The sequence below is a fragment of the Xenopus laevis genome, chromosome 6S, assembly GCF_017654675.1.
Source record: "Xenopus laevis strain J_2021 chromosome 6S, Xenopus_laevis_v10.1, whole genome shotgun sequence".
Classification (NCBI taxonomy): Eukaryota; Metazoa; Chordata; class Amphibia; order Anura; family Pipidae; genus Xenopus; species Xenopus laevis.
The window spans coordinates 118,106,814-118,118,318 of NC_054382.1; the positions used below are offsets into that span (position 1 = coordinate 118,106,814).

General features: G+C 41.3%; 1 protein-coding gene across 1 annotated transcript in view; it reads left to right on the plus strand.

The window, feature by feature from the left end:
- Positions 1 to 7,908, plus strand: part of fzd6.S (frizzled class receptor 6 S homeolog) — a gene marked incomplete at its 3' end in the record, with an annotated part of 30,040 nt that extends 22,132 nt beyond the window's left edge. Inside the window, 5 exon segments of the mRNA NM_001094713.1 lie at positions 1,396 to 2,410; positions 2,747 to 2,895; positions 5,227 to 5,664; positions 6,890 to 7,015; positions 7,824 to 7,908. Coding sequence (NP_001088182.2) covers positions 1,396 to 2,410; positions 2,747 to 2,895; positions 5,227 to 5,664; positions 6,890 to 7,001 — 1,714 coding nt within the window.
- Between the last annotated feature and the right edge of the window lie 3,597 nt (positions 7,909 to 11,505).

Here is an 11,505-nt window from a genome sequence, read left to right on the forward strand (position 1 = left end):
TCCCAGAGGCCTCAAAGCAGGTGCTTATTTTTGAATTCCTGGCTTGGAGGCAAGTTTTGGTTGCGTAAAAACCAGGTGTACTGTCAAACAGAGTCTCCTGTAGGCTGCAAGGCCACACAGGGGCTATTACAGGACTTATTTGGCACCCAGGAACTATATTTCATGCTTGTGTTGCTCCTCAACTCTTTTTGCATTCCAATGTGACTCATGGGTAAAAAAGGTTGGGGACCCCTGGTCTAGATAAAAGGGGGCAGTATGTTTCTGCATAATGCCAATGTATATGCTGCTACACTCCAAGTTGGAAACACACCACAATTGTGCCTTGTGCATCAAATCCTCCCCAATTGCGCCTGTATCTAGCATTTGTACATTTGCACTTTCAAAACCAAATTGACTGGGTGCTCGTCTGGTGCAACAACTGATGCCACTAGCTGTGGGAGACCACCAGGTCCATTGTAGTTCTAGGTTGGCAGCACCTTTTGTTTTGCTTGTGCTGTACTATATACTACTTATATTGTGCTGAGTAAATATTGCTTTACTAGTTCCTGAAATAAGCTCGGATGGCAGTTTCAAATACTTGCCTTGTGTCCCTGCTCTAATGGTTGACACCAGGTGTTGTTAGAAATCATCTAATAAAATTTCCTCCTCGCATTAACAAGGCTACATGAACTCGCTCAAGTAGGGGCACATGTACTCTGAATTTTATGAACCGTGACAGGTTTCCTGCACAGTTACAGCAAGTCCAGCACAATAAAATAGAGCATTTGGAGCCTCAGGACAAAGGGAATGGCATTTAAAAACGTAAAGTTATAGTGGAGCATGAAAAATGCGATTTTTAGCACTGGTCTGTGATTGGAAATTATGGAATATTTGTTACCCTTAAAGGGATACTGTCATGGGAATTTTTTTTTTCCAAAACGCATCAGTTAATAGTGCTGCTCCAGCAGAATTCTGCACTGAAATCCATTTCTCAAAAGAGCAAACAGATTTTTTTATATTTAATTTTGAAATCTACATGGGGCTAGACATATTGTCAGTTTCCCAGCTGCTCCCAGTCATGTAGCCTAACAACAGAACAATGGGAAGGTAACCAGATAGCAGCTTCCTAACACAAGATTACAGCTCCCTAAAAACAGCACTCAATAGTAAAATCCAGGTCCCACTGCGACACATTCAGTTACATTGAGTACCAGAAACCCTGTCAGAAAGCAGTTCCATCCTAAAGTGCTGGCTCTTTCTGAAAGCACATGACCAGGCATAATGACCTGAGATGCACCTACACACCAATATTACAACAAAAAAATACATACTTGCTGGTTCAGGAATGAAATTTTATGTTGTAGAGTGAATTATTTACAGTGTAAACCAACCTTACTGATTTGTTCTCTTCCTTAGAATGAGAGATTGCAATTATTCCCAGTCCAAAGTGGGTGGACCCAATGGTCCACAAGATGCTCGTCAACATCCTGAAAAAGTTTCCAAAGACTTCAGGTTCTGGTGCCCACAACACCTGAAGACCTCCCAGGGATCAGGTTTCAAGTTTTTGGGGGTAGACCACTGTTCACCTCCGTGCCCCAACATGTACTTCACAAAAGTTGATGTGGACTTTGCAAAATATTTTATCGGCATAATTTCAATAATATGCTTTTGTGTCACTCTCTTCACTGTTCTAACCTTCCTGATTGATGTGAAAAGGTTTAGATACCCAGAAAGACCAATTATATTTTATTCAGTGTGCTACAGCATGGTGTCACTGATGTACGTCATTGGGTTTTTAATGGGGAACTCCGTTGTCTGCAATGAGCGAGAAGAAAACTTTGCTTCAGGGGACACTGTTGTTATTGGATCTCAGCACAAAGCTTGCACCTTCATCTTTATGCTCCTTTACTTCTGTACCATGGCAGGAACTATATGGTGGGTGATGCTTACAATCACCTGGTTTCTGGCTGCCGGACGGAAATGGAGTTGCGAAGCAATAGAGCAAAAGTCGCTGTGGTTTCATGCTGTGGCATGGGGCATTCCAGGAATCCTCACTATCATTCTTCTGGCCATGAACAAAGTAGAAGGAGACAACATTAGCGGTGTTTGTTTTGTTGGACTCTATGACCAAGAGGTTTCTGTATACTTTGTTCTCTTGCCTCTGTGCCTTTGTGTCTTCATTGGACTTTCCCTCCTCCTAACTGGAATTATTTCCTTAAATAATGTCCGGCAAGTCATACAGCATGATGAGGGGAACAAACAGAAACTAAAGAAGTTCATGATTCGCATTGGCGTGTTCAGTGGCACATACCTAGTTCCACTGGTGATCCTGCTGGGGTGCTACCTCTACGAGCAAGTATATAGAAGCTCTTGGGAAATGACCTGGGTTTCTGACAACTGCCAGGATTACCATATCCCATGTCCTTACCAGGTACGTATTGCTAATATATATCTGGTGCTACACCTTTCAAAAACAAATCTGTACAGTCAAACTCTAACCTGGGTGAAACACACCCCTCCTAAAAGATAGAATGTATAGCATTTAATATGTCAAACCATAGTATTCCATATAAGGAAAGCCATACAGAATGTATTATTGACAGACAGCTCCACAGGGCATCACTACTGATATCCCAAAACAGAAGCTAGTCTGATAGAAGGCAGGGTATGGTGTTGTGTCTAGGAATCATGTCTGTTTTGTCAGGTTCCAATATAAACAAACTGGTGTTCTAAAATAATAACTGTAATAATGTCTCTTTCATGGCAGCTAAAGAACCCAGCCAGGCCTGACCTCGGTCTGTTCATAACCAAATACGTCATGACCTTGATTGTTGGCATCTCTGCTATCTTCTGGGTGGGCAGTAAGAAAACTTGTTCCGAGTGGGTGAACTTTTTGAACCGGAGTCGAAAACAAGAGTAAGATATGAATGCATGTGATTTCTGTTTTTCTGTCTTTGCACTTTGATGTGCTTTTAAAATATACCGCAGATGTTTGCTCATGGGATACTGGACCATGGAGTCAGCTGAAGGAATTGGCAAGCTGAAGAATAAAATAAGAGCCAACATAATGCCAGATTCAGAGTAATGATGAGAAGTCTTTGCTCTCTAGGATCCAAGGGGATAGTGTTATTCTCATTACGTCAAGCCATGTAGTGCAGGTTGCCATTGAATCAAATCTTGATGGTAAAAAGAGAAATGTTGTCTATTCTAAGCCATTTCTTTCTGATACTCAGACTTGATCACTATAGATTGCTTTTGAATAGATTGTAGGTGCATCTTGCCTAGAATAAGAGATCTGTTGAACAAGTTCAATGGCTTTGAGATGTTCAACTGAAGTCTAGGGTTACTGCTGGCACATAGGCACAAAATAACCTTCATGAACCTGCACTTTTATCTGGGGTCTAAGTAAATTACCTCTATTATTATGACTTTAGGCTAATGTATGGGATTTGCCTACTAGGATTCCTAAATGAGATGCAACATTTTGGAATCATCTTGAAAATTAGCACAAATCTAGGTGTATTTGTCAGCTTCTTTTGCTTAATGCGTGATCCATGATCATCAGGCAGCCATATCATCATCATCATCATCAAGCTTGTACCATACACCTGAGAAGACTTTTTCAGTTTGGGAAAACTGAACTAGAAAATAGGTAGTGTTGGCAAGGAAACCCAAATTCACAGGGGAGCTGCCAACATCGCTTCTTGTAAATGAATTCATTGTAGTTCACTACGTTTTTCCTTTTTTTGGAAAACAAAATGCACCAGCCAAGGGAACATATTTTGCCATCTTACCTACCTTTCCCATTTAGTTCTAGTGTAGACTAAGGCTAGTGGTAGACATATCATTTTCTCCCCTAAGAATTTTCGACATGGAAATTCTCTAAATTCTGTATTTTGGTGTTTCTACTCCAGCAGAGTATATATACACTACGTGAGAGTTAGATATTGGGGAGCACCAACCATCAGTCACAGGAGATGGTGTGCAGAGTCAGATAATTAATTATAAATCACAAGAGGAAAGAAAAAGAATTGACCCATATAAGTGCACCTTCCCATCCACAACGTCCGAAACTCATGTGTACTGGTTAATTAAAACTTCACTTTTAATAAGACATTAAAATTGATGTCCAGTGTGTACCATTAAAAAATTGGTTAGCAGCAGGAAAACTGATCGACCAGGCAGGGCCGGATTTACATAGCGGGCAACCCTAGGCCCACTGCCGTTCATTGATTGTACTTTGTTAGATTGCATGGGTATAAAGTAGACATGGTACTTGGCCCTGAGCCAACACCCAGTCTAGTCATTATACAGATTTTGGCTTTGCACCACCTGTTAACCCTCCCCAGTAGCTGTTTCTATTGCAGCCAGGAAACTTCATACTGCCCTGGTGGCCCAGTCTCCATGGCACAAGGAGTGTTTGTTTTCGCTCTTTTAGTCTATTCTTTTTGTGCTTTCCAAAGGGCATCATGTGCAGCCATGTAGATTACTATTTTGGGTTTAACATACGCATTACAGTGTATATAGGTTTGTGTATTTTATATCTCCCAGCTTCCCCTTTCTTCTTGGTGGATAAGAGGAGATCTTTGTGCAGTGGGAGAGTTCTGTTTGCAAAGTAGTAGCCAATGTCAACAGAAAACTTGTGTGCCTGCCTGAATCTATCTCGCGGTATGAACATTCTCCATTGCTGTCTATTCAGCATTTATATTAGGGCTTTATTCTTGTGCCATGTTCTGTGTAGCACTCATCCCTTTGCCTGCATGTGGTTATTCTTACAGGGTGGCGGTAATGTAATTTCTGTGGGTGTTTTTCATATCCTGAAGTTGCAAGTGTTTGTTTATGTCCATCCATGTTTACATTTGTTGGGAGCTCAATGTTTAAAACAACTGTAAAACTATAGTTGTTAAAGGGGTTGTGAAGTCAAAAAGAAAATGAAGTCAGTTTGATCTGAAAGCTTTTACAATTTCCTTTGGCTTTTAAAATGTAAGCAGTTTTATTCTACTAAATGGGACCTAGGCTGCATATGGCAGTGGTTCCATAGTTAATTAAATAAGCTGGAAGTGTCTCCAGTGAGATGCCACTGCACAACACTCTTTGCTTTCCTGAGAATTTTAGAGCACAGCTTTTAAACGTTTCCTATTTACAATGGAGGATTTGTAAATTACAAATTATTATTGACATATATGCAAAATCAAGTGTTGTGGTACTGTTCTAGTCTTTTCAGACAAGTCTTCTTTTCTTTTGTAGCCCCATCAGTGAGAGTCGAAGGGTCCTACAAGAGTCTTGTGAATTTTTCCTCAAGCACAATGCCAAAGCGAAACACAAGAAGAAGAAGCACTCAAAGTCTGGCTCTCACAAGTTGAAAGTCATATCCAAATCAATGGGAACAAGTACAGGTGGAAAAATAAACCATGGCATGTCTGCTGTGGGAATTACAAGTCACGATTTACTGGGTCAAGAAGCATCTGGTGATATTAGAAGCACCTTGGAGGTTTCTCGTACTGAAGACCCAGAAGGTACAAGCTGCATTCTAAAATCAGGAGATCATATCACAGGGGAGGTCACCACCCAGACCTTACTAGATGGCACTGAGGCCCTTGAAGTATATACAGACTGTAATAATAAAGCAGGAAGCAGAAGAGGAAATGGCTTGTCAGGAAGCATTCACACCATTCTTCATGGAAGGTACTGAACTCCCACACTGGGTGCTTTATTTTTTGGTATAATAACAAACGACCACCTTATGTACAGTATGCATAAAGTATATGTAAAGTATTACTGAAGTCCTCAAGGATTTCCATGACCATATAAAAGCAGAGTACTTTTACTTATGATGACACTTTGATGTTGAGTTTAATGCTGTTGTCAGGTCAACACCTTGTTCATGACCAATAGGTGTTGCATGACACACTAAAGCACATAATATTTTGGTTCAGGTAAAACTGAAGGTACAGTATATGGAATAAACAAGAATTATCAGCTTTCTTTGTCTTCTGTTAAAATTTTAATGCATTCGACAAAAGCATAAGCTGTAAGTTCCATTAAAGGACTAGTAACACCAAAAAATAAAAGTGTTTTAAAAGAATGTGAATATAATGTAGTGTTGCCCTACACCGGTAAAACTGGTGTGTTTGCTTCAGAAACTCTACTATAGTTTATAGAAACAAGCTGCCGTGTAACCATGGGGGCAGCCATTCAAGCACAGGATACACAGTAGATAACAGATAAGTACTACTATAGTTTATATAAACAAGCTGCTGTGTAGCCATGGGGCAGCCATTCAAGAACAGGATACACAGTAGATAACAGATAAGTACTACTATAGTTTATATAAACAAGCTGCTGTGTAGCCATGGGGCAGCCATTCAAGAACAGGATACACAGTAGATAACAGATAAGTACTACTATAGTTTATATAAACAAGCTGCTGTGTAGCCATGGGGACAGCCATTCAAGCACAGGATACACAGTAGATAACAGATAAGTACTACTATAGTTTATATAAACAAGCTGCTGTGTAGCCATGGGGCAGCCATTCAAGCACAGGATACACAGTAGATAACAGATAAGTTCTGGAGAATCTCATTGTATGATACAGAGTCTATCTGTTATCTGCTGTGTATCCTGTGCCTTTTCTCCATTTTCAGCTTTGAATAGCTGCCCCTATGGCTACACAGCAGCTTGTTCATATAAACTATAGAAGTGTTTCTGAAGCAAACACACCAATTGTTACAGTGGGGGGAAACCGCAAATTATATTTTCATTACTTTAAAACACTTTCATGGTTTGGTGTCACTGTTCCTTTAAGTGCAAAGTGATTCATTTGTTGATGAGGGAGCCACGCATGCTTGTATTTTGATAACAGTCTGGCGGAACAATTGCCTGACATCTGGCTTTTGTTTCCATACAGTTTACAAGAGGTGGCTGAGAACCGTGTGAATGTGGAAAACGTGTCTCTGGATCCAGACCAAACCGAGGATCTTTCCAAAGTGCCCGGCCTCACTGTCCCCCCGTGCCAATGACAGAAATATTAACACAGTGGGGCTCATTTATTAACGCAGCGCAGCGCTAAAAAGAGTGCAGTGGCCAGACATTTGCCCAGCGCATGCGAGTATTTAATAATGTAGCGCACGATACCTTAACAGTGCGATTTGTGCGCTAATGTAGACACAAGACAGGTGCGACGTGTGAAACTGCGTATCAGCTGTCGCAGTGCTTATAATAAATTGTGCGCACAGGAAGATACCGCAAAGGTAAGGATTAGTTGTGCTCATGTATGAATGCACTGCTTTAATTAGTTGCGTCACATATTGCGCATATTGCGTTCACTTAGACGCATCTGCATTTGTTTCTGTGCTAATATTTGTTTGGTTGCAAAGGTGTTTAGCCTACCTGATACCCTTAAAGGAACCTTGGTCAATATAAACATGTTGGGTGGAAGGCGTGGTTAATATGCACTTTACAAGGGTTGTTCATCTTGAATATACTAGCGCAGCTGGGCAGGAATGCGCATTTTGAAGAGCGTTACTATTACGCCACGAAGAGGCAGGCGTAAAAATTGTGGTGCTGTTGCCCGGGTGCAGTTTTGCACATATACAGACGCAAATCTGCGACGGCCGCAGTGCAAGCGCATTGTAGCCACGCCCACAGCCACGCCCCTAACAACCACGGCATCGTTTGCGACATAAATGCCCAATCTTTTGCGCAATGCGCATAAACAAAACCATCGCAAAAGCTCTGTGTTATGCGCAATATCACGCAAATATATTAGCGATCACGCTTGTGATGGCGCAGACAACCTTTTGCGTCCACTTATGCGCTGCGCTGCTTTAATAAATGAGCCCCAATGAGTTTGTGAGAATCAGATCATCCAGGACTTTTTGGTTTTCTGATTCCAGTAGGGAAAACAAACATTTCTGCTATACTAGACATTAGCACTTAGTAAAAACTTTCTAGCTTTGACAGCAGAATTTTGTCATTTTTTTTTACTGTTTTGTAGAAGATTTGCGGAACTTTTGGGGGACAAAATTAACTTACCTGTATTTATAAATTGTTTTGGGTTCTCTTCCATTTATTTTTCATCGTGACAGCCTGGCTTCACAATGCGCAGTGCATCTCTCGTACATACCTACAGTAGCTTGTTTGCAAATATGACTGCCAGCTGCCATATTGTTTGACGACAGTAGCAAACACATCATATGCAAATAACAGCTCCACCTGCAATAGGATATTGCAGTCCTGCTGAGAAATAATGATCTGTAAACACAGTCTGCACTTCCTATCAAAAAAGGAGAATAAATGGAAGATGTGTTTAGAAATAAGGCGTAGTTTCCATTTGGCTGGCTCATTGCATGTGCTGTAAGTATAAGGGCAAGGCCCAGGGGCCCTCCACCAAAGAGGCGAGTTGAGCTACTCGCCTCAGACAGCAGCGCCCCCCTGGTAGCCAGGGGCAGCAAAAATGCAGCTCCTGGTAACTGAGAGCCGAATTTCCAGTTTTCAACCCGGATATTCGGCTCTTCTAGTGCAGAGAGCGCACTCTCTGCACTAAGTGACATGGACTGCCCCTGCCCTCTCTGGCGATCTAAAGGTGAGTGCCGTGGGGAGGGGAGGGGGCGCAAAAGAAGGCCGCCTCAGGCGCATAATGGCTAGAATCGCCCCTGGCAAGGCCAGACGTGGGGTTTTTATGTTGCGTTCTTAAAAAAGATCAGTCGGTTGTAAATATGCATAAACTGCACTACCACTGAAACTAATGGAAAACTGCAATTCTCACAGGGCGCTTGCAAGTCGCCACGGAACGCCACTATTGGCGTTTTTCAGCAGAAACGCCAATACGTCAAGAAAATTTAAATCAATAGACTCTATGGGGCAAATTCACTAACCGCCGAACGTCAATTCGCTAGCGTTGGGCATTTTCGTTACTTCGCAAATTCACTAACGAACGCTGGCGTAGATTCGCTAGTGTTACTTCGCACCCTTACGCCTGGCGAATTTTCGCTACGGACGTAACTACGAAAATTCACTAACGCGCACAGTGTACTGAACGCTACCTTTTACGCTAGACTTCCTTCGCCACCTCAGACCAGGCGAAGAGCAGTAGAGTAGATAGGGATTGCTTTTTCTAAGTCCCAAAAAACGCTGGCGTGTTTTCTACATTATGGGTGATAGGCTGAAAAAGATTGAAAAATTTTTTAGGGCTACCCTCCTTCCCTCCTACATTTCCTAACTCATGGCAACTTACCTAGACAGTGGGCACATGTGTAGGGCAAAATAAAATTTTTATTTGATGTTTTGAAGGTTTTCTAGGCATTTGTAGTGCTGATACGTATTCCTCCATTGAAATTTGAATTTGGCGCCGTATGCAAATTAACCTTCGCTAGCGTAACTTCGCTTCACTTAGCGAATCAACGCTAGCGCAACTTCGCAACCTTACGCTACCCCTGTGCGCAACTTCGGATTTAAGTGAATTTGCGGAGTGCTGGCGAAACTACACCTGGCGAAGCGCGGCGAAGTGAATTTGCCCCATGGGATCTGCATGTTTGAAACCACACTTTACGTAAATACGCAGCGTATTTTACATATGGTGTCCAAATTCTCGTGAGATAAATGACTTATATACGTTTTACAGTGTATAGGTCGGTGATGTAATTATGTTGCGTATTGACAATAGTTCCTGCTCCATTTTGCATGTAAATAGCTTTTCTATTTCTATTTTTTTTTCATAACGGAATTATGGGGAACGAGAACAATGAGAAGTGCATGTTGGGAAAAGAAACGTACGTGCTGAAAAACACATAAAAAACACATGTTGGCGGTCGCGTGTGGTTTTAGTGGCGTCTTTACGTCCGACGGAGCTGATCAGATTCAAATGAAAAATACGCAGGCTGATAACAGCCACTGACAACAGCATGTGTGCCCATATCCATATCAGACCAGTCACCAAACAAGTGTGTAAAAGTATTTATTGCCTGTTCTTTTCAACAAGAAGCAATAACATGAAGGACGATTCGAGCGCCGCAGCAATTTTGAGTAACATTGCCTGTCCCAGCAAAAATTCCCATCATAATCTATGGAAGTCTATGGATTTTTTTTTATTGTTTTGCCACCTACCTGGAAACTAGAAATTACACGGGCAGCAAAGCATGGTGTCCCATTGCCCTTAAAGCACTGCCGAGGTCAAAATGGCACATACCACAAATGAACTTGGGGAGCCCCATTTATCAAAGGTCGAATTTGTGTTTTTTTTAACTCGAAAACACTCGAAATTTGATTGGGATTTTATTTAAGAAAAAAACCAAATATTTAAAACTCGAACGAATATTACCGACCCAAAAACTCAAATTGAATTTGACTAAGCTCAAATCGAAGCTAAAAACATCTTCAAATTAGTTATAGATCTCCCATTGACTTATTCATGAACTCGGCAGGTTTAAGGTGGCGAATAGTCAAATTCGAATTATTCCCAGGGTTTAGGTTTAATAAATCTCAAAATTCGTATTCGAATTAAAATTCGTATCGAGTTTGGATAATTCACAATTATCCACAATAGACCCTTAATAAATCCGCCCCAAAGAGTCAAGCCAACTAATTCCAGCGTTCCTATCCTGTAAATAACTGGTATTTTTCTCTTTTTACTCTGCTTGTAGTTCAGACACTGGGATTTGTTACTGTTTTTATATACAGATATTTAATTCTTACACTTAAAAATAAAAGTTGTTTTTTTTTACTTCCTTGACTAACAAAGATGAAGTTGGACTAGCCAGTTGTGTTTATTTAAAAGAGATGATTTTTGATACATTTGTAAATATTATTTGAATTGTTAAGTAAAATACTCTTATTTATCACACTCACTCCCTGTGACCGGTGTCTTCTGCACATGCTCAGAGTGGGCCATTATAATGGAAATAGATTTTGACTTAGGTTCAAGTAATGATTATATCAGGGTTGGCCTTTTCCTATTTATGTATAGTTGCCATGCTGCTAAATCACATCCAATTAATCAGCACACCTCAATGGCAACAATTACATGAAAATATTGCTTTAGCTTTATATAACAATACCATCATAGACATCATGCCCAGGGCAGAGACACATGTGGAAATTCGGGGAGATTAGTCGCCCGGCCACAAATCGCCTCTTCTTCAGGCGACTAATCTCCCCTGATTGCCTTCCCGCTGGCTAGAATCTAAATCGCCGGCAGAATGGTACTCCGAGCACTTCGTTTCCCAAAGTCGCCCGAAGTTTCCTCGTAAGGCAACTTCGGGCAACTTTGGAAAACGAATCACTCCGAGTGCCATCCTGCCGGTGATTTTGATTCTAGCTGGCGGGAAGGCAGTTTGGGAGATAAGTCGCCCAGAGAAGAGGTGATTTGTGGCCTGGCGACTAGATCTCCCCAAATCTCCACGTGTGTCTCTGCCCTAAGCTTTCCATGTTTCCAATCTGATTTGGCTTCACCAAATTATTGATGTGATGTACTTTGATCCCTACATTTGCCATGTGTGAACAGGTTACCAAAAAGCATTTTGGTCC